This window comes from Chiloscyllium plagiosum, chromosome 10 (assembly GCF_004010195.1).
Source record: "Chiloscyllium plagiosum isolate BGI_BamShark_2017 chromosome 10, ASM401019v2, whole genome shotgun sequence".
Lineage (NCBI taxonomy): Eukaryota > Metazoa > Chordata > Chondrichthyes > Orectolobiformes > Hemiscylliidae > Chiloscyllium > Chiloscyllium plagiosum.
Window position 1 is genome coordinate 90,765,151 of NC_057719.1, and position 24,640 is coordinate 90,789,790.

At 42.2% G+C, this 24,640-nt stretch overlaps 1 protein-coding gene across 1 annotated transcript in view; it reads left to right on the top strand.

Moving 5' to 3' along the window:
* Positions 1 to 24,640, top strand: part of LOC122554032 (stAR-related lipid transfer protein 9-like) — a gene marked incomplete at its 3' end in the record, with an annotated part of 253,157 nt that overhangs the window by 137,407 nt on the left and 91,110 nt on the right. The window contains exon 8 of the mRNA XM_043698518.1: positions 8,875 to 8,944. Within this exon, the coding sequence (XP_043554453.1) occupies positions 8,875 to 8,944 (70 nt within the window). The remainder of the gene's footprint in view (positions 1 to 8,874; positions 8,945 to 24,640) is intronic.

Genomic DNA, 24,640 nt, shown 5'->3' on the forward strand with positions numbered 1-24,640 from the left:
TCTCAATCCCTCTCGCCCCTCCTCTTGTTCCCTCTTTTCCTGGTCTCTCAATTCCTCCCTCCCTCTTACTTGATCCCTCTCTCCATTGCCTCTTGAACCTTCTCGCCTTCCTCGCACACTGTGATCTGGTCACTCACCTGCTGTCCCCAACCCCGCACTCTGTTGGCTGCTCTCCTCTGGCTCTGTCTCTGGCTCCTTTTTGACTCTCTTTTTATCACCAGCACTGTGGCTCAGTGGTTAGCACTGCTGCCTCACAGCACCAACGACCCGGGTTTGATTCCAGCCTCAGGCGACGGTCTGTGTGAAGTTTGCACATTCGCCCTGCGTTTGCATGGGTTTACTCCGGGTGCTCTGGTTTCCTCCCACAGTCCAAAGATGTGCTGGTTGTGCAGGAATTGGCCATGCTAAATTGCCCCATAGTGTTCAGGGATATGTAAGTTAAGTGCAATAGTTAGGGGTAAATGTAGGGTAGTGGGGGAATGGGTCTGGGCGGATTACTCTTTGGAGGATCGTTGTGGACTTGTTGGGCCAAAGGGCCTGTTTCCACACCATAGGGATTCTAAGATTCTAAATATTATCTCCTTGTCATATCTAAAATTAAACATAGCCCATTGAAACCATTCTAACAGAAGTTTTAAACTCTGGAAGTTAGAACTGGAGCTGTAGTCTGTGGGTGAATTGACAGTAAAAGACTTTTCACCAGGAGGCTGAGCAGTTTATTTTTTTTTTTATTTTACGACTTTACATGTCTGACTATTCCCTGGCTTGAAATGCCTGAAAGAGTAACGTTCTCCTCAATTTACAATTGTTTTTGTTAATGCGCCCTCTATCAGCCAAATGAGATGCACATTTTTTAACTCATTGGATCATTGCACAGCAGCCAATGTATGCTTATTGTTCAGCTGTAATAGTGATTGCAGTGGTGGGAATCCCTTGTATCCTGATTAAACTCTATTCGAAGTAGTCTTGTGCTGCAGTCAAACACAGTGTAGCCTTACAACAGCATTCTTTTACTTTGGCCACGTGTTTTGATTCAAAAAGCAGCCGGTCCAGCTGTTATTCGTGGGTAAGAGGATAACTATGAATTGTGCATTTTGGTATGTGAGAGTATTTCAGTTCGTTGGGAGCAGTGCCAGCTTTTCAGACTTTATGGGTATACTCTATTATCTACATGCTGTGTAACCAACAGTTCTCCAAATGCAAGAATCTCCTGGTCTAACCTTTTAATGTGATTTGTGAAAGGGTGGATTTTAAAATTTAAAACTTGAACGGAAATACTTTTCGCTGTGCGTGACAGTTGGAGAGTGACCTCATCTGTGATGATTAAATTGACGCAGTGCTCCTTAGGCTGGGAATTTTATTAGAACAATCTGCATGACTCAAACGTCTGCTGAAATGCCATTTTATTTGATTCAAGATTCAGCAACACATGTGTTTCATGGTCCAGCACTGTCTTCATACCACTTTATGCCAAAGGTCTACTAACATTTCGTACACAGTTTTAAGCCTGGGATAATTACCCTGGTTACCTACTTCATATTTCCATTGCTGTCAGCCATGGCTTAATGGTAGCAGCTGCCTCTTTGTCTTCTCAGAAAGATATAAAAGCTCTTGTGACATTATGTCAAGAAGAGCAGGTGAGTTCTCCCCAGTCTCTTGGACATTATTTATGCCTTAATCAGCATCACAACAAAAGGCTGTTATCGTTGCAGTGTCACGTTTTCTACATTAAAACAGTCACTGGATCTCAAAAGTATGTAATTGGCTGTAAAGTGCTTTGGGACATCCTTGAGGTCATCAAAGGAGCGGGCCCCTTTAAAATCATGTTTTTGATAGAAGGATTAAGCTCCTGACTGAAGTTCTAATCACTACCAACTAGTTTAATTTGCCTTCCTTTTGATATATTCTCAACTATTTCCTAGATTGAAACGTAACAGCAGTTCCCTTAAACCAAACACAGTGCGAAACCAGAACAAAAAGAAAATATTCTTTATTCATGGCAAACTAGGAAGGAAAATCTATAAAAGAGAAAAAGAAAGTTTTTCAAAATATTTGTCTGATTCATTGCAACCAAAAGGTTCTGCTGCCTGCCTGCCTCGAGTTGTCTTATGCAGTAAGCTGTGCAGTGTCCTCATTCAATATGGGTCACATGCTCTTACCTGCAGCAAGGATCATGGTTATTTTTTCCTTGTGCGAACATTAGTAAGGGTATGGAAGGCTTTGACTGCAACGGTAGTCGATTCGCATTAAAGTCGTCATTGGACAAACATATGGACGTACATGGAATAGTGTAGGTTAGATGGGCTTCAAATTGGTATGACAGGTCGGCGCAACATCGAGGGCCGAAGGGCCTGTACTGCGCTGTAATGTTCTATGTTAGTATTTCTGCTTCCCATATGTCTTGAAATCTATAAACCTAGTGATTGGAGTTTGGCGCATATCATTCATGAGCAAGTGTAATGACTTTGAACAAGTGATTATAAATTGATAATTATTTGTTCAAAGTCATAGAGATGAACAGCATGGAAACGGACCAGTTGTCCCAATTCGTCCATTCCCACCTGATACCCTAAATCAATCCAGCCCCATTTGCCAGCATTGGCCCATATCCATCTAAACCCACCCTATTCATAAATCCATCCAGGTATCTTTTAAATGTCGTAATTGTACCAGCCCTCATCACCTCCTCTGGCAGCTAATTCTATACACGCACAACCCTCTGTGTGATAAAGTTGTCCCTTAGGTTCCTTTTAAATTGTTCCTCTCGCACCTTAAATCTCCACCCTTTAGTTTTGGGTTCCTTCTCTGGGGAAAAATCCTTCTTATTTATCCTATCCATGCTTCTCATGATTTCATAAACTTCTATAATGTCACCCTCAGTCTCTGACACTTCAGGGAAAATAGCTCCAGCCTCTTCATCCTCTCCCTATAACTCAAGCCCTCCAACCCTGGCAACATTCTTGTAAATCTTTTCTGAAACCTTTCAAGTTTCACAACATCCTTCTGATGACAGGGAGGATTGAATGTAGTGTTCCATACATGGCCTAATCAATGTCCTGTAAAGCCCCAATATGACCTCCCAACTCCAGTATATAATGCACTGACCAATAAAGGCAAATGCTGCCTCCACTGCCCTGTCATACCTGAGACTCCACTTTCAAGGAACAAATGAACCTGCACCCCAGGGTCTGTTTGTTTACAAACATTCCTGATGACCTTACCATTAAGTGGATAAGTTCTATCCTGATTTGCCCTCCCAAAATACAGCACCCCACATTTATTTATCTGAATTAAACTCCATCTTCCAGTCTTGGCCCACCAGACCGTGTGATCAAGGTCCCACTGTACTGAGGTAACCTTCGTTGTCCATACACCACCAAGCTTACTAACCATATCTCTTATAATTATTCAAAGTTTGTGCGAAGATTTGTAGCTTGGGTGCTTGTTATTGTGATTGTGTTCGCCGAGCTGGGAATTTGTGTTGCAGACGTTTTGTCCCCTGTCTAGGTGATATCCTCAGTGCTTGGGAGCCTCCTGTGAAGCGCTTCTGTGATCTTTTCTCCGGCATTTATAGTGGTTTGAATCTGCCGCTTCCGGTTGTCAGTTCCAGCTGGCCGCTGCAGTGGTCGGTATATTGGGTCCAGGTCGATGTGCTTATTGATTGAATCAGTGGATGAGTGCCATGCCTGTAGGAATTCCCTGGCTGTTCTCTGTTTGGCTTGTTTGACACCAACTAGCCACGAAACGACACAACTAGCTATCCTTAGTAGCCACACACGCAGATGACAAGCAACATGAGTTTGACTGGGACAACTCTACTATTATAGGACAAGCCAAACAGAGAACAGCCAGGGAATTCCTAGAGGCATGGCACTCATCCACTGATTCAATCCACAAGCACATCGACCTGGACCCAGCATACTGGCCACTGCAGCGGACAGCTGGAATTGACAACCGGCAGCGGCAGATTCAAACCACTATAAATGCCGGAGAAAAGATCACAGAAGTGCTTCACAGGAGGCTCCCAAGCACTGAGGATGTCACCTAGACAGGGGACAAAACGTCTGCAACACAAATTGTTATATTCGTATCCAGATCATTTATGTAAATGATAATAAGTCGTGGGCCCAGCGGCACACTACTGGTCACTGATCTCCAGTTAGAAAAGCAACCCTCCACCATCACCCTCTGTCTCCTAACTTCGAGGCAGCTAAGTATCCAAATGGCTTGTTCTTCCTTCACTTAATTGGCATCACATCCACAGACATTTACTCCCTCCATCACTGATGCTCAGAAGCAGCAGTGTGTACTATCTACAAGAAATTCACCAAGGCTCCTTTGATAGCACCTTCCAAACCCATAACCTCTGTCATCTAGAAGGGCAAGGGCAGCAGATACATGGGAACATCATAAACCCCCATCCAAGCCACTCACCATCCTGGTTTGGAAGTAGATCACAATATCTTCAGTGTCACTGGATATAAATCCTGGAGTTCTCTCCCTGATGACATTGTGGGATGATTTACTACAGTGGTTCAAGAAGGCTGTTCGTCAGCAAAGACAGGGAGGGTTTGGCAATAAATACTGGCCCAGACAGCAGCACCCACATCCTGTCGATGAATAAGAAACAGAAAATTTACATCAGACAATGTCATAAATTAAGTTAAATTTGACTGGATATAACTATCATCTGACCAATCTCTTGTAATTATTGATCAGATTGATTCACTTTTACTCATCCACACTGTTAAAAGTCAGACTTTCAGCTTTTTGCCCAATAGATTTATTTGAAATCACAAGCTTTTGGAGTACTGTTCTTCATTAGGTGATTTCAAATAAACCTGTTGGACTATAACTCGGTGTTAGGTTAAAAACTCAGTGTTGCTTGTCCATCCCAGTCCAACACTGGCATCTCCACATCATCTATACTGTGGTGGTGCCTGCTAATAGTTATGCTGTATCAGGGACATAGCAGTGAGCTTCTGGGCATTCAACCCATGGCCTGTTTTGAGTGGAATGTCCACATTTAGCTGCTCCTTCAGCAGCATCTCCAAAACATCTGTTTTGATGTCCTCAATTTAATCATCGTCTAAACAATTGGAATGAATGTGCTGCAGTTTGAAAATTCTGATGACCAAACTTCTATTTTAAAAACCCCCGTAAGAATTTAAAAGAGAGAAGAAGAGCATATCAACTGGGTGCAGGAGTAGGCAATTCAGCCCTCTTCCACGATATCTATGCAATCGTGGCTCATTTTGCCTCGGCGTCAACTCCACTTTCCTGCTCACTGTCTACAATCCTTCGTCCCTATATTAATTAAAAATTTGCTTATATCTTCCATCATCTTCCACTTTCTGGGGTAGTGAATACTTCTGTACTCCAGAGTATCTAATAGAAGAATAGAATATCTTTTATTATCACATGTACTCCAGTGCAGGAGTGCAGTGAAAAGTTTTTATAATGGCTGCCTTTAATGGCTCCATATTAGGTACAAGTATCCAGGTACAAACCTTGGACACAGAAGGATAAAACAATCAATGGAAAAGTAGCATTACTTAATGTCTAAGAAATAAGGTAGTTTTCACATAGTTAAAAGATTGGCATCATAATCCAGAAAAGTTTCAAATAGCAGCATCCCTATACATGGACTGACTGCCTGCGCCAAACCCCAGACCGAGAACTGTCCCCCTCCGCTTCTGCCTTCAGTCCGGTCCTCACCAACAAGGTAAATTGCAGTGCACTGGGACTCGCTGCCACTCGCGCTGCTCTGGGTCTCGTTCCCATCGTGCTGCACTGGGACTCGCTTCCCCTCACAGTGCTCTAGGACTCGTTCCCCTTGCTCTCCACTGGGGTTACGTACCCTTGTGCTGCACTGGGGCTCGCTTCCCCTCGCCTGTTCCAGGTGTCATTCCCCTCGTGCTGAAGCGGATCTTGCTTCCCTTCGCACTGCTCCAGGTCTCATTTCTCCTCATGCTGCCCAGGGACTGCCAGAAATAGAGAAAAAGAAATAAAAGATGGTGTCAAACTCTGCTGCATCTTGCTATTGGTCTAAACTGTTCAGTCTCTCCTCAGAAGACAAATCTCTCATCTCTGAAATTAATCCTTCAAATTGCCTCGAATGCAACTATATCTCTCCTCAAGTAAGGGACCAAAATTGTATGCAGTACTCCAGGTGCAGCCTCACAAATGACTTTTCAAGTTGCAGCAGTACTGCTGTACTTACATATTATGTATATTCTATTCCTTTAGCAACAGATACCAAAATTCCACTTGCCTTCCTTACCAGTAATGCTGTACCTGCATTTTCTGTGATTCATGCATAAGGATACTCAGATCCTTCTGCACTGAAGCACTCTAAAGTTTCTCTGTATTTGGTAATAAGTTGTCTTTCCATTTCTTCTGACCAAAATGGATACCCTTGCACTTATCCACATTAAACTTCATCTGCCGAATTTTGGACCAGTCATCTCAGCTATCCATATCCATGTGCAAATTTCTTATTTCTTCATTGCAACTTACTGTCCCAATTACTTTAGTGTTCTCTGCAAATTTAGCTATCGTATTTTCTATCCCTGCATCTAAATCATTAAGATAGCTTGTAAATAGTTCGGGCCCAGAGAAACAAACCCTGTGGCACCCCATCTTGCCAACCAGAAAAAAAAACATTTATCCTGACCCAAATTTCCAATTTGCCATATCCCCATTGCGTGCTCAGATTGTGCTAAGATCCCAGAGTAATAATGAAGTAGGGCAAAACTTTTCTCGGGTTGACTGATTCCTTTTTTTTAGTTTGGACTTACTGCACCCATGTATTGACATGCCTGCACAGACACAAGATATTCTTATATTTGGAAAGTTGGGGGCTCCAGCGACACATTCCACATAACTGAGTGCACTTAATTGTTGCTACTGCACAACCTTAGGAGCCATTCTGAGCCATTGTGATGTTTGTCAACTCTGTGTATGTCATGAAAAGGAATCTCTTGTCTTTAAACAACAAAAAGGAAACATATCATGACATTCTGGAATATGTAGCGGGTTTACCTTTGCAATACTGTTCAAGTCAGATATGGTTTTAAAAAGATTCCAAGTTTGCATTTCCATACACCCAGTTAAGATACCAACTCAGAAGCCTTACTAGTTTTAATACTACTTTGTATGCTCAGAGAGAATTTTGACTGACTGGCTGATGCAATCACATAGACAGACCTACTGGACTCAAGCCAGTTATTTTCAGGAAAGAGGAGATTGACTTTTGGAACAAGCCACATTTGACATCTGTGCATGGATGTTAACTCATCCCGATGAGAGCAGGAAATAGCTAATTAGTTCATTTTTTCCAGAAATATTACTTGTAGTAATCTTGAGCTGATAGGTATCTTTAGCAGATTTTATTTTTTCTGAGAAATATTTTTAACAGTATACAATTACGTAATAGCTCTACCTTACAGTTTTGTGACATAAATGCAAATCTCTCACTAGGAGCGTGGTCTTTTAATTGGCACACCAATTTTGGTGATTGGCAAAGCAGTTCATGATGACAAGAGTCTGGAATGCACTACAGGTACTTGTGTGTGTAGTGGAGGCAGATTCACACAAGGCATTCTAGAGAAATTTAGATTGTTAGCTGGAGAGAGAGAATTTATAGAGGTGCAAAAAAAGTGTTACCAGCTGAGTTGCTCTTTCAGGGACCTAGCATGGACATGATTGGCCTAATGGTCTCTCTGGTGCTGTAACTTTTCGATGATTTGTATGCAGTACTATTTCAAAACACTGAAAGTAACAGTGCAACTTCAGTTGGACACCATTGATACTGGAGATGGCCTTGAAATTTGAGACCATTTAATAACTTTTACTGTAGTCTTTAACTGTTAACCTAATGGTGTTAAGTTAGCAAAGCATCCTACATGGAGCTGAGAGCAGCAATCAAATTTGTTGGAAATGTTTCTCTCAGTCTGTGTCACTGCTAAGTGTAAACAGTCCTCAATATTAGCTCTACAGATGTATACAGCTGTTTCAAATGTACGTGTATCTCCAGGACCTTGCAAGCATTGAGGACAATATGATGTGCAATGAAAAGTCCTGAATAAGCAGAGATGATATTCTAATTAAGATGGTTGACAGCCGCATTATTGTACATTGTTGAATTAGGAGTACTATTTAAGTAGATAACAGTAAGACAAACATTGTTATGATTTTTTTGGGTCCGGCTGAGATTTGGTGACCGATGCTCAAATATTTAGAGCATCAAACAGACCTGCCAGTTCAGTTTACTTGATTGAGACTGATCAATAGGGGCCTACTTGATTGGTGGAGGGTGCTTTGGGATTATGGAGCGAATCATTGTGGGTGTAAGGTAATATGGTGACAATCTAAACATTGAATTAGTTAACTTGATAATTATGTTGAGCATCGAGGAAAGCTGGGTGGCTCTGAGATGAGAAAATGTCTTTTTTTTAAAAAGAGTCATTGACAGTTTCAGGCATTTTGTTCTCTCATTTGGCTCCCAATTCATTATTCTTAGCCAAGAATGTAAATCTGTTCCAATATAACTATGATACTTTACATCTTGTGATGTGAAAGAGAAACCTGGAATGTTGCTGTTTTCAGTTTCCTCTTCCTCTTTAAGGAGGACCTTCTGTTGCTTGGTGCACTAATAGAATTAGAGATAAAGACAATTGGCTTCATTTTGCATTTCATGACGTCACAATTCGGAATGGCAGATATTACTAGCAAATCTAAGTTAGCAAATAACATGAGAAGTGGATTACAAAACCATATAATGTGGATTGATTGTCAGGATTCACAATCCTTGCCAGGTTTACTGCTTGTTGTTCTCATTGACTTAAGTGGTGATGTTTAATATTTCCACAGGATTATCGCAGCACTTGGTATCAGACTACAAGCAACTTATTGAGCTTTTAGAGGAAGGGAATTCAAACAGGTAGTGATTTTCATGTGACTTTCCCTTTGGCTTAGAGTTTTCTATGAATGATTAGTTTGTAGGCCTTTTTATATTTGTTTAATTTTTAATTCACTGAGGAAACAGCATTTTTTTCTGCTTTTGTTATTTGTATCAATGAGCAATTTCATAGGTTATATAATGATACAGCTGAGTTACAGGCTGTGCAAATCTAATAACCCTCCAAAATGTTTTCCTTTCAAATATTAGTAAAAATTTAGAAAGCTTGCTCTTGGATTTACTTCGACTTCAGGGCGTAGATTCCAAATTGTCACAACTTGTGGAATGGAAGAAACAAAAGTCACCTCCACCCTGAAACAAAAACAGAAGTTGCTGGAAAAGCTCAGCAAGTCTGGCAGCATCTGCAGAGAGAAAGTAGGGTTAACATTTTGGATCCCAGTGACCCTTCTTCAGAACAGGCTTCAGTTTCTACAGGGATGTCTGATTTCCAGCATCCACTGTTCTTTTGGTTTTATTCATTTCCCATCTGGTCTTTTGTCCCTTATCTTAAACTACTGTTGTTTGGTTGATGAGTGGTTTGTCTCTGTCTACACTGCTTCGTGACTGTGACCACTTCAATTAAATATTAATGATAAAGGGCATTAATCGAGCTTCTTTTTATTGCTGCTTTTCTCAGGTGCTCTCCCTTTGAAGACTATATAGACGCCCTTTCCAAACTGCAAAACCTCTGTGAACTTTGTTCCTAGTTCATCCCAAATGGTGCTCTTCTGCTTCCTTCTACATGTCTGTTTCTATTTCTCAGGATAGGCTGCAGAACTCCATCCACTGAGTTTCACCACTATCTAGGCTGCACTTGCACCATCCCACCTCTTTTAAGGTCTATTCTGTCATTTTCTTCTCTGTCACCTTCTAACGTGTCTTCCATTCTCTTCAACGTAATATTCTCCCCCACCATGATCAAAAAGCACATCAAGCATATCTGGTCTATTTTAAGTACTCCTGCTCTGAACCCAGTACATAGCTGATGGTGCATCATCATAACATTTTCAGGAGTATTGGTGGGCCAGGGGCCAGATTTTCAGCTCCTGTGAGTTTCAGAACAGATACAGATACCATTTTGAGAATTAACCTAGTGAGCTTGTTAACACTTTAGAATGTGCTTGCATGAAATTTGAAATTAAGAAGTTGACAAATCAGAGTAGTCGGGTACATGACTGTTATGTTTAATATGGGAGAAGCAAAAGTTTATTAAAAAACGGTGGACAGTGTGGGAACAAAAGCCCTGTGTTCTGGAGATCTTAAGTAAAACCAGAAAGCATTTGACAAATTCAGCAGGGTTTGGTAGCATGTTTGGAAACAGAGTTAAAATTCAGAGTCTGTTATGGCTCTTATTGGAACTATTGCAAACAAGAAATCTAACATATGTGCTTGGTGTGGCCAACATGTGATTCCAGACCACTCTGAACTGCCCTTTGAAATGACCTAGCAAATCACCTGGGTATTTCAAACTTGTTATGAAGTCTAAAGAAGGTATTGAAACCAGATGGGCTACCTGGCATCGACATAGGCACTGGAAATAGTAAATATGACTTTGAGAAACAGAGTGCCAGAGAAAGAGTGCCAAACCTGTAAATACAGCTCTGATCGGCCTTCCAAAGTCCTGCTTGGGACAAGTGTCCCACAGAATTGACCAGCCTTACAAGCAATGTCTTAGGCGACACCATCACCAACTCTGGATAAGTCTTGTCCTGCTGACCCTTGGAAGAGAGTTATAAGTCAAAGTCATGCAGCATAGAAACAGACCCTTCAGTCCAACCAGTCCATACTGACCATAATCCCAAGCTAAACAAGTGCCACCTGCCTGTGTAATGTTAAAAGATTAATTTGGAATATCTCTCTGGACATCAATGTAATATTAAAGAGTTAAACTGCACTGAGTGAACATTCTGGAAGTGGGTGGGAACGACATTTGTGCAAGAATGTGAATGACCCCCTCTTCAATTAGACAGTCATTTGCTACTACTCCCCCTAGTATTATCAAATTAAACTATCATTCAATCCTTTCCATTCAGAAATGTTATCTAGCCATCCCCTGAAGCTAGGTATGTTGTACCTGCATTATCTTGGGGAATCGCTGAGTCAGGAAATCGTTTGCATAACAATTCCCCAGGATTAGGGCAATTACATTTACATTATGTCTGAGGATGATCTCATTCTACCGTTGTACCTGGGGTAAAATGTGTCTGTGAAGGAGTGACTGGGGTTTGGCTTAAGTGGCATGTGACAATGGGGGAGTGGCCAGAGTATCTGTGAGCATGACCAACTGACTTTTATATAGCAGATATGTTTTCTTTGTTCAGGGCCTCTTTGACTCAACCTCGCTTGCCTGTGAGGAAGGTCAAAGGTGTCACCTAGCTTGTATAAGCCTTAATAAACTTTAACTGTTTGCAGAAGTTGGTATGCGCAAATTGTATCTCGTGTCTGGAACCTCGGTAAAAGAACCTAACACTGCACTTTGCTTATATTTCTCCAAAGGTTTCTTATTCCTGTACTTGTTCAAATGTCTTCTTAATGTTGCAACTGTGCCCATAACCATCACTTCCTCTGTTTAAAAGAAAAATGCCCCATATATATTTTAAAAAATCTTTCTCCCCTCTCTTTAAAAGTATACATTCCATGTCTTCAAATCCCCCACTCTGGAGGAAAGACACCTGTCATTCACCTTATCTACACCCCTCATGATTTAAAAAACCTCTACAAGGTCACCCCTCAACTTCCTACACTCCGGTGAAAACAGTACCAACCTGTCCAGCCTTTCCCCACCACTCAAATCTACCATTCCCGGCAACATCCTGGTAAATCTTTTCTGAGCCCTCTTTGCTTAATAATATCCTTCCTATAACAGGGTGCCCAGAATTGGATACAGTAGTCCTGAGGACGCCTCACCAATGTCCTGTACAACTTCAATGTCCTGTGCCACCGTGGGCGGCACGGTGGCACAGTGGTTAGCACTGCTGCCTTACAGCGCCAGAGACCCGGGTTCAATTCCCGACTCAGGCGACTGACTGTGTGGAGTTTGCACATTCTCCCCGTGTCTGCGTGGGTTTCCTCCGGGTGCTCCGGTTTCCTCCCACAATCCAAAACATGTGCAGGTCAGGTGAATTGGCCATGCTAAATTGCCCGTAGTGTTAGGTATGGGGTAAATGTAGGGGTATGGGTGGGTTGCGCTTCGGTGGGTCGGTGTGGACTTGTTGGGCCGAAGGGCCTGTTTCCACACTGTAATCTAATCTAATATAATGTCCCAACTCCTATATTCAAAGTCCAAACAACATGCTAAATGCTGCCTTAACCATCCTATCTATACGTCATGCAAACTTCAAAGAATTATGTACCTGAGCTCTAGGTCTCTGTGTTCTACAGCATTATCCAAGGCACTACTTTAATGGTTTTTTACGCCAAAATGCAATATCTCATTTATCCAAACTAACCTTCATCTGTCATTCTTCAGCCTCTTGATAAAGATTTCTTTGTAATCTTTGATAACCTTCACTGTCCACTCTACCACCAACCTTGTTGTTATCAACAAACTTACTAACCATGCCTTCTCTCGCTCTCGCTCCCTTGCTCTCTTGTTCCCACAACATGTTTTGGAGGGAGCGTTGAGCATGACAAGTGCACACATTCTATTCTGGTAGGGGTACTTATTATACATCACCAAGAGTGGCTCAGCACCATCAATACTGACTAACCTGGCCAACACCAAAAGGACATAACTCCGTGAATTGGTCTGCAGCAGGTGCTAAATGCAAAAACTTGACTTTGTTCTCCTCAGTGTACTTGGTATGAATGATCATTGCACCCTCATTAGAGATGATGTCTGTCTACACATTGTGGATAAGCACCATCATATTGTCTGGTACTACCAAAATGCTAAATGAGACACTTTGAACAGAAGTAGCAGCTCAAAGCTGGGCTTCAATGAGATGCTGGGAGCAATATTGTATTCAGCCACAATCTGTTACCTCATTGTCTGGTATCTATCCTACTTTAGTCTGGGAAATCAGCCCTATTTCAGTGAAGAATTCAGGATGGCATGCCAAGTGCAACACCTCAAAATAGGGTGTCAACCTGGTGAAGCTACCAAACAGGACTACTTGTGTGTCATGAGCAACAGGTTTTAGACCAAGCTGAGTGATCCCACAGCCATTGAATCAGGTCTCAGCTCTGCAGTCTCACCACATTCAGTTGTGAATGGTCTTTTTTACTTATTTCTGTGGTGTGGGTTTTCAGAGTTTGGCCAGCATTTATTGCCCATTTCAAATTTCCCAGAGTGTAGTTAAGAGTGTAAAGTCACGTGTAGGCCAGATCAAGTAAAAATGGCAGATTTCCTTCCCAAAAGGACAGTTAGGTGGGTTTTACAACATTGTTAGTAGCTAAGTGGATGTCTTTAGGTTAGCTTTTTCTTCCAGGTTTTTAAAATTCAAATTTTACCATCTGCCATGTTGGCATTTGAACCCATGTCCCCAGAATGTTAGCCTCAGGTTCTGGGTTACTATCTCTGTGCCATTGCCATTACACTACTGCCTCCCCCAACAACTAACAAAGGCACACAAGAAGTGGAGGGTCCACAAATACCGCTCTACCATAATGGCGCCCAACACAAAAGACAAGGCTGAAATAATTGAATTGATCTAAAAGCAGAAGTGCCAAGTGGATGATATATCTGTGCCTCCTGAATAATCCCCAGAATCACAGATGCTAGTCTTCAGCCAATTCGATTTACTCCACATGCTATCAAGAAACAGTTGAAGGTACTAGATGCTGCAAGGCTTTGAGCCCTGAAAACATGCCAGCGACAACACTGAGGATCTGTTCTCCCAAACTTTGCCGCATCCCTAACCAAGCCATTCCAGTACAACTGGAATACCTTAATCTAGCCGGAAGTATGAACAATTGCCCAGGTATGATACACACCAAAACAGAATAAACCTTGATAGGCCAATTGCTGCCCTATAGAACACACTCAATTTATCAGCAAAGTGATGAAAAAGTTTGTCGACAATGTTATCAAGCAGCATTTACGAAGGAATAAAGTGCTCTTTGGGCTCTGCCGGGGTGACTCAGCTTCTGACTTCATTACAGCCTTGGTTCAAACTTGGCCAAAAGAGCTGAATTCCAGAAGTGAGATGAGTTACAAAGCAGCATTTGACTGAATATGGCATCAAGGAGCCCTAGTAGAACTCTGGTCAATGGGAGTGAGGGAAATCTCTCCACTGGTTGGAGTCCATAAGATGCAGAAGCAGAAGTAGGCCACTCAGCCCATTGCATATCCTCCTCCATTCCAGCTAATAATCCTCAATTCCACTTTCTTGTCTTTTCCCAATGAGGAGAAAGTGACGACTGCAGATGCTGGAGATCAGAGCTGAAAATGTGTTGCTGGAAAAGCGTAGCAGGTCAGGCAGCATCCAAGGAACAGGAGAATCGACGTTTCGGGCATAAGCCCTTCTTCAGGAATCTTCCCAATGACCATTGATTCCCTTACTGATTTGATAAACCTTGAATATACTTAACGACCAACCTCTTACAGCCCTGTGTGGTAAAGGATTCTACAGTTTTAATTTTATCTTGGAGAACAGATTCCTTTTCCTCTGTCCTGATTGGGTGACCCTTAATCTGAGGCTATGGTCCTCTGGTCGAGACATTCCCATAATGGGAAACAATTTTTCCACAGCCACCCTGGCAATCCCCTGAAGAATCTGATATGTTTTAAGATCACCTTTCGTTCTTCTGAACTCCCAACAAGTGGAGGCCCAACGTACATGATCTCTCCTCATGAGAAGATCCCTCAATACCCATGATCAACTTAATGAGCCTTTTCTGGACTGCTTTTAATGCAGTGTATCTTTTCTCGGATAGGGGGACCCAAACTGTTCTGACTGTGGTCCATCTGTGGTCTGACAAGAGTCTTGTATAGCTTTAACAAGGCATCCCTATTCTTGTACTCCATCATACATCTCAGAGCTCCGCAACCTCTCACCATTTCAATAATATGCTGCTTTTTCACTCTTTCTGGCGAAATAGACAACTTCTCTCTTTCCCACATTGTACTCCATTTACCAAATGTGTGCCCGCTGGCTTAACCTATGTATTACCCTTTTAGGCTCCTTATGTTTTATTCACAACTCACTTTCCTATCTTTCTTTGTATTGGAAAATGTTGGAATCAATCATTAAGGAAGTAATAGCAGTATATTTGGAAAATTAGAATCAAGCAGAGTCAGTGTGGGAAATCATATCTGACTAATTTAATAGCGTTTTTTGAGGAAGTCTCAACCAGCATGAATGGAGAGGAATAGATAGATGTGCCGTATTTGAACTTCCAGATGGTGTTTGACAAGATACCTCACAAGTATTTAGTCACAGGAGAAGAGCCCCAGTATTGGAGATAGTATATTGGCATGGACAGGGAATAGTTAATAGGCAGGAAACAGTGAGGTAAAGATGTTCCTTTTAGGTTGATGACTTGTGACCAATGGGGCTCCACAGTGATCAGTGCTGGACTGCGACTGCTTACGATATACGTATATATAGTAATGAATTGGAGGAAGGAAGCAAATGTACTGTGGCTAAATTTGCAAATGATATGAAAATAGGCAGAAAGCCAAGTTGTGAGACAGACCCAAACAGTTTACAGAGAGATACTGATAGGTTATACAAGTGGGAAAAATGCTGCCAAGTGGAGTACAGTGTGGGTAAATGTGAAGCTGTTCATTCTGGAAGGGAGGACAAAGGAACAGTGTTAGTTAAATAGAGAAAAACTACAACAAACAGGGAATTGGGTGAACTTGTGCATGAAACATAGAAAGCTAGCACACAGGTGCAACAAGTGATCAGGAAAGCAAATGGAATGTTGGCCCTTATTTCAATGGGTTTGTAGTATAAGAGTAAGGAAGTCCGGTGGCATCTGTACAAGGTTCTGGTGAGATTACATCTGAAGTACTGTAAGCAGCTTTGGTCCCCTTACCTAAAGATAATATTACAGTGGTAGTAGTTTAGGATGATTCTGGTATGGAGGGATTGTCTTATTAGCCGAGCCTAAAGAGGATGGGACTCTTCGTTGGAATTTAGAAGAATGAGAGGTGATCTCACTAAAACATACAGGATTCTTAAAGGATGTGATGGGGTCAATGCTGAGAGGATGTTCTCCCTCCTGGAAGAATCTGGGTCTAGAGGGCATAGTCTCAGACTACAAGGACACCATTAAGGATTGAGACGTGGAGCAATTTCTTTTCTCAGAGGGTTTAGATTAGATTACATTACAGTGTAGAAACAGGCCCTTCGGCCCAACAAGTCCACACCAACCCGCCGAAGCGCAACCCACCCATACCCCTACATTTACCCCTTACCTAACACTACGGGCAATTTAGCATGGCCAATTCACCTGACCTGCACATCTTTGGACTGTGGGAGGAAACTGGAGCCCCCGGAGGAAACCCACACAGACACAGGGAGAACGTGCAAACTCCACACAGTCAGTCGCCTGAGGCGGGAATTGAACCCGGGTCTCCGGCGCTGTGAGACAGCAGTGCTAACCACTGTGCCACCCTGCCGCCCGTTGTGAATCTTTAGTATTTCTTGCACAGAGAACTGTGTGGGCAGAAACCTTGTGTACACTTGAGGCTGAGCAAGATAGATTCGCTCATCGATCAAGAATCTATGGTTCCAAGGAAAGGGCAGGAAGGTGGACATGAGGAATGTGAGATCAGCCATGACCTGTTAATAGCAGATTAGACTCGATGGGCCAACTGGTCTACACCTGCCCCAATTCTTACACTCACATGGTCAACAGCAAATCTACCTATCATACTTCGAACTATTTATCCAAATCATTTGTGTAAGTTCTAAGAGTTGAGGCACCAGCATCGAGCAACGTAACACGTCACTCGTTATACTGTGCCAGACTGAAAAAGACACATTTATTCCAATTGTTTGCTTCCTGTTCACAAGCCAATTCATACCATGAGCTTTTACTTTCTGAAATAACTGATGAAGTGACATCTTATCAAATGCTTCCTGAAAACTACTGGTTTTTCTTTATCTGTAACACAAGTTATTTTGTCAAAGAACTCCAATAAAGCAGTTAAAACTGGTTTCCCATTAACTAAACCAATGTTGATTCTGTCTGATTACCTTGATTGCAAGTATCCTGTTATAACATCATTTAATGATCACTTCAAACACCTTCCAAATGACAGACTTTAAGCTAACTGACCTCAGATAGACAATCCTCTATCGTGTTAACATATGACCCAGAACATCAAGTTAAGTTGCCTCATGTGGTATCACATTATAAAATGACTTATCAAACCTCTCCCGAAATCGTAATATCTATCGGTTAGCGGCTGCTTCCTATTTGTTATCTCTTCAATGCTATCTAAAGAATTTGTCCGACATGATTTCATTTTCATGAAGCTATGCTGACTCTGATCACATGATATAATTCCTCATACTCTGTTATTATATCTTTTATAACAGGCTCTAATATTTTCTTTGTAATAGATACTGGTACACAACCCTTTATCTGAAAAGCTTGGGACCAACTGGTTTTCAGAATTAGGAATTTTTCGAATTTCGGAATAAGTGGCAGTTCAACAGTGAAATTTTTAAAAATCTTATCGAATAGCAAACTCACTGAGTAATGGGCCCTGAGCCAGAATTGAGGCCTGCCATTGCTGGGCCTCGCCCGCCCGACATTGTATCTGCGTGACACGCATCGAGTGGGTGTGGAGTTGGGTTAACTGTTTGCACACCAAAACAACCTTGTTAATGAGATAAAAACCTCACAAAAAAACCTTTTGGATTTTGGAGCTTTTCGGATTTCGGGGTTTCGAATAAAGAGTTGTCTACCTGTATTAAGCTAACTCGCCGATAGTTACCTGTATTTTTTGTCTTTGAATGACTGTGTTACATTGGCAGTTTTCTAATCCTTTGGGACTTTTCTAGAATATAAGGATTCTTGGAAGATTAAAACCAGTGCATCTACTATCCCTGTAGCTGCTTCCTTTAATATTGGATGCATCTCATCAGGTCCAGGGAACTTGTTTGTCTTTAGTCCCAGTAGTTTTCCATGCATGTCTTCTCTAGTGCTAGCTATTGCATTTATTTCTTTTCACCCTTTTTCACATTGATAATTTCATACTTTTGAATACTTTTAGTGACTTCTGCTGAAGGTTAGTGCAAAGCATTTATTCAACTCCTCTGCCATTTCGTGCCCCCTTCCCTCCCAGCCTAATTCATTAAGGATTCAATGATCACTTTTCACATATTTAAGAAAGGACTTACTTTCCAACTTGACATTGCTTGCATGTTTACCCTCAAACGTTTTAAACTTTTTCCTTACTTTTGGTCATGTTTTGTTGGTTTTCGTAACTTTCCTAATATTCTGGCTTACTATTAATCTTTGCCGTATTGTATGTTTATTTTTCTTACAATTTATGCTATTCTTAACTTCTCTGGTTAACAATTGTTGGCTTGTTCCTTTCTTAGGATCCTCCTTTTTTACTGGGATATATCTTTGTTATTTCTTCAAAATCAGCCTCATTTGCCTTTGTTACTAAAATCCTTACCTGTCCACTCCAGCCAATACCCTAATCCAAAAGCATTTGCAGTTGTTGGAGGTCAGTCATCTCCATCTTCACTGCAAGGTTCCACTGGGTAGGGTTCAAGGTACAGCCATCTTCAGCTGCTTCATCAGTAACCGCCCCTCCCGCCCCCACCCCATCATAAGATCCGAAGTGGGGATGTTCACTCATGACAGCGTATTGTTCAACACCATTCATGATGACTTGTATTAAAACAGTCTGTGTGCATATGCCCTAAGGCATGGGCAACATAGGCATTTCTGTGGCTGCAAAAGATACTCCAGGATGTGTGTTGACTCCTTGATGCCAGAGTCAAGGGTATGCCTGAGCGGGCATGGGAAACTCGCAAAGGGGAGAGTGAGCAGCTAGATGTCATGGTACACATTAGCAGGAAGAGTGACAAGGTCCTGCAAAGGGAGTTCAAGGAGTTAGGTAGGATTCTAATCTTGGGATTACTCTCTGTGCCACATGCAAGTAAGGTTAGCAATAGGAAGATAGTGGAGTTAAATACATGGCTCAAGAGCTTCTGTTGGATGGAGGGCTTCAGTTATGTGGATCAATTGGAAGATTTCCAGAGCAGGTGAGGCTTTTACAAGGACAAGTTGCACCTAAACTAAATGGGCACCAATATCCTGGCAGGGAGATTTGCAGTGCCACTTGGGAGAGTATAGCAGGGATTAGGAACCAGAGCAGTGAAATGACCAAGGAGGGTTTAGACACTAAGGCCAGTAAGACTAAGAGGGAGAACAGACAGGGAGAGGTTACTGAACATGGGAGAACTGGTGTCTGAGATGAATTTGTTTTAATGCGAGCAGTATGACAGATAAAGCATGTGAGCTTAGCGCTTGGATTAGTGCATATGACTATGATGTTGCAGCTATTAGAGAGACTTGGTTGAGAGAGACAAGACTGGCAGCTTAATGTTCCAAGATTTATATGTTTCAGGCTTGATAGAGAGGGATGTAAAAGAGGTGGGGTGAGTTGTGTTACTGATTATGGAGAATATTGCAGCTGTACTAAGGGAGGACCGCTTGGAGGGCTCAATCAGTGTGGCCATATGGATAGAGCTCAGACATAGGAAAGGTGCAATCACAGGGATTGTAGTACAGGCCTTCCAATAGCCAACGGGAGATAGAGGAACAGATATATGGACAGATTATGGAAAAATGTAAAAAGCAACGGGGTTGGTGTGATGGATAATTTTAACTTCGCCTTTTTTTTTAATAGATATTTTTATTAGAAATTTAACATTTTTACAAGTTTACAAAAATAAACAAAACTCTCAGATATAAACATTGATATACAATTAGCTCAAATATACAATAGCCAAAATTTGACAAAAAAAAGAAAATAGGATCAGAATGGTTGTTATTAATGAGCATGGATACAATGGGCCTTTTTCTGTGCTGTTGACCTCTATGATTCTATGACTCTAACCCCCTGTCATCCTAGGGCCAACTCAGTGAACCTTTTTTGTTCCATCCCCTTGATACATCCATTTTTTCTGAAATGTGGAAAACTAAACTGCATCTAATGCTCCAGATATGATCTCACCAAAACCTGTATCTTGTAATAAGACTTCTGTATTCCTCTACTCAAATCCTCTTGCCGTAAAAGATAAACATGCTATTTATCTCCCAAATTGCTTTCTATACCTGCATGCTAACTTGGTCTATTTCTTATTCAAGCACATCCAAGTATCTTCAAACAACAAAAAATAACTTTTGCACCATATATAAAATGTTTTGCTTTTCTATTCTTACATACAAAGTGAATAATTTCACAATCCCCTACTTTAGAATCCATCCTCCATCTTGTTGCCCCTTCTCTTAGTTTATCATATCCTTTTGCAGCTTCTGTGGCCTCCCTAAACTTACCCTTTCACCTGGTTTTGTATCATCAGCAGACTTAGATACACTATTCACTGTCTCTTCATCCAAGTCAGATTGTAAATAGTTGAGGCCTAAGCAATGAACTTTGTGCACTCCACTATTCACTGCCTGCCAACTTGAAAATGTCCATTAATGCTTTCTACTTCTTGTCTGTAAATTGCCAGGGCTCATTTTAGATGGCATGTTCCAAAACCATGACCACTTCCATCTAGAAGGACAAGCGTAACAGATACATGGGAACGCCACCAGTTGCTAGGAACAATCCAAGTTGCATTGTTGCATGGATACAAAACCATTTAAAAGTTCCAGAAGTCACTGCCACACAAAGGCCTCAGAGACCTTGAAAGTGGAGTCGCAGGTAGATAGGATAGTGAAAAAGGCGTTTGATATGCTTTCCCTTATTGGTCAGAGTATTGAGTACAGGGGTTTGGAGGTTATGTTGTGGCTGTAGAGGACATTGGTTAGGCCACTGTTGGAGTATTGCGTGCAATTCTGGTCTCCTTCCTGTGAGAAGGATGTTGTGAACCTTGAAAAGGTTCAGAAAAGATTTACAAGGATGTTGCCAGGATTGGAGGATTTGAGCTATAGGGAGAGGCTGAACAGGCTGGGGCTGTTTTCTCTGGACCGCGGAGGCTGAGGGGTAACCCTATAGAGGTTTACAAAATTATGAGGGGCATGGATAGGATAAATAGACAAAGTCTTTTCCCTGGGGTGGGGGAGTCCAGAACTAGAGGGCATAGGTTTTAGGTGAGAGGGGAAAGATATAAAAGAGACCTAAGGGGCAACCTTTTCACAGAGAGGGTGGTACAGGTATGGAATGAGCTGCCAGAGGAAGTGGTGGAGGCTGGTACAATTGCAACATTTAAGAGACATCTGGATGGGTATATGAATAGGAAGAGTTTGGAGGGATATGGGCTGGGTGCTGTCAGGTGGGTCTAGATTGGGTTGGGATATCTGGTCGGCATGGACAGGTTGGACCGAAGGGTCTGTTTCCATGCTGTACATCTCTATGACTCTATAACCCTATCAACCTGGGTAGCAACTTTTGTACATGGACACTGAGATCTCTCTGCTCATCTACACTGTCAAGGATCTTACCATTAGCCCAGTACTCTGTATTCCTTTTGCTCCTTCCAAAGTGAATCACCTCATACTTTTCTGCATTAAACTCCATTTGCCACCCTTCAGCCCAGCTTTGCAGCGTATCTGTGTCCCTTTGTAACCTGCAACATCCTTCCGTACTATCCGCAACTCTATCGACCTTAGTGTTATCCACAAATTTACTAACCCATCTTTCTATGCCCTCAACTAGGTCATTTATAAAAATGACAAACAGCATTGGACCCAAAACAGATCCTTGCGGTACACCACTAGTAACTGAACTCTCGAATGAACATTTCCCAACAACCACCATTCTATGTCATCTTTCAGCTAGCCAATTTCTGATCCAAACCACTAAATCACCCTCAATCCCATGCCTCTGTATTTTCTGCAATAGCTCATCGTGGGCAACCTTATCAAATGCCTCACTGAAATCCATATACGCCACATCAACCGCTCTACCCTCATCCACCTGTTTGGTCACCATCTCGAAGGACTCAAGAAGGTTTGTGAGGCATGACCTAGCCTTCACAAAACTGCGCTGGCTATCCCTAATCAACTTATTCCTTTCTAGATGATTATAAATCCAATCTCATATAATCTTTTCCAACACTTTACCCACAACCGAAGTAAGGCTCACTGGTCCATAATTACCAGGGTTCTCTCTACTCCCCTTCTTGAGCAAGGGGACAGCGTTTGCTGTCCTTCAGTCTTCTGACACTCTTCCTGTAGACAATGACGACATAAAAATCAAAGCCAAAGCCTGCACAATCTCCTCCGTAGCTTCTCAGAGGATCCTAGGATAAATCCCATCCAGTTCAGGGGACTTATCTATTTTCACACTGTCCAGAATTGCTAACGCCTCTTCCTCAAGAACCTCAATCCCATCTAGTCTGGTAGACTGTATCTCAGTATTCTCCTCAACAACATTGTCTTTTTCCCGTGTGAATATTCATTTAGCGCTTCCCCTATCTCCTCGGATTGCACGCAAAACTTCTCACTACTATCAACTTGTTGGCCCTGTACATTCACTATTACCCTGTTGAATGTCTCCCACTGCTCCAAGTGGACTTTCCTGGAAGCAACTGCTTCCAGACACTTTTAGTCAGAAATTCTTCCTCTTGATAAGAGGAAGAAAGTGGTTTATGTTGACCCTAATCTTTTTCTCGTCATTCTTTTATTTCTGATATACCTATAGAAAGCTTTGATCCTATCTGCCAATGATTTCTCATGTCCCCTCTTGGCTCTTCTTAGCTCTCTCTTTTGGTCTTTCCTGGCTAACTTGTAACTCTCAAATGCCCTAACTGAGCCTTCACATCTCATCCAAACGTAAGCCACTTTCTTCCTCTTGTCAGAAGGAAGAAATTCTGACCAAAAGGGTCTGGAAGCAGTTGCTTCCAGGAAAGTCCACATTGGAGCAGTGGGAGACATTCAACAGGGTAATAGTGAATGTACAGGGCCAACAAGTTGAGAGAACCTTGATGTATAGGATTTGATACTTGGGAAAAATAGAAAGCTTATGGTATTTATTGAATGCTCAAAATAGCAAGCTCTAGAGGAATGTAGGAAATGCATAGCTGAGGCTTTTAGTGAGTACTTTACATCTATATTCACTATAGAGAAGGATGATATAGGTATAGAGGGGCGGACTGTTATACTTTAATAAATTAGCATAGAGAGAGAGAGGAGGTTTTAGTGGCTTTAGCGGGCTTGGAAGTGGATAAACCCCAGGCCCAAATGAGGTTTATCCATGCTGTTGTGGGTGTCGAGGAATGAGATTGTAGGGGCTCTGACATTAATTTTCAAATCTGCTCTGGCCGTAGAAGGGGTGCAAGAGGATTGGAGAACAGCTAATGTGGTACTATTATTCAAGAAGGAAGGTAGGGATAAACCAGGAAACTACTGATCTAACGTCTGTGTCAGGAAACTGGGAGGCAGAGGTTCTGAGGGACAGAATTAATTTCCACTTGGAGAAGCAAGGACTAATCAAGGATAGTGAGCATGGCCTTGTAAAGGGGAGATTATGTCTAACTATTGGATTTAATTTTTCGAGGAGTTAACTAGGTGTGTGTGAGAGTAGAGCAATAAGACTTGTGACAGATGAGTTAAAAAGCTCAGAACCCATGGGATCCCGGACAATTTGGTAAATTGACTTAGTGACAGGGAGCAAAAGCTAATGATTGTAGGATGTTTTTGTGACCGAACACCAGTGGCATGCTGGATTCTCGCTGTGCATTAATGATCTAAATATGAATGTGGGAGGTTCTTTAGATTAGATTCTCTACAGAGTGGAAACAGGCCCTTTGGCCCAACAAGTCCACACCGACCCGCCGAAGCGCAACCCACCCAGACCCATTCCCCTACATTTACCTTGGTTAGGCCACATTTGGAGTACTGTGTGCAGTTCTGATCGCCTCACTTTAGGAAAGATGTGGAAGCTTTGGAGAGGGTGCAGAGAAGATTTACCAGGATGTTGCCTGGAATGGAGAATAGGTCGTACGAGGATAGGTTGAGAGTGCTAGGCCTTTTCCGATTGGAATGGCGAAGGATGAGGGGTGACTTGATAGAGGTGTATAAGATGATCAGGGGAATAGATAGACAGTCAGAGACTTTTTCCCCGGGTACAACAGAGTGTTACAAGGGGACATAAATTTAAGGTGAAGGGTGGAAGGTATAGGGGAGATGTCAGGGGTAGGTTCTTTACCCAGAGAGTGGTGGGGGCATGGAATGCGCTGCCTGTGGGAGTGGCAGAGTCAGAATCATTGGCGACATTTAAGCGGCAATTGGATAGGTACATGGATGGGTGCTTAAGCTAGGACAAATGTTCGTCACAACATCGTGGGCCGAAGGGCCTGTTCTGTGCTGTATTGTTCTATGTTCTATGTACCCCTTTGCCTAACACTACGGGCAATTTAGCATGGCCAATTCACCTAACCTGCACATCTTTGGACTGTGGGAGGAAACTGGAGTACCCGGAGGAAACCCACGCAGACACTGGGAGAATGTGCAAACTCCACAAAGTCATTCGCATGAGGCGGGAATTGAACCCAGGTCTCTGGCACTGTGAGGCAGCAGTGCTAACCA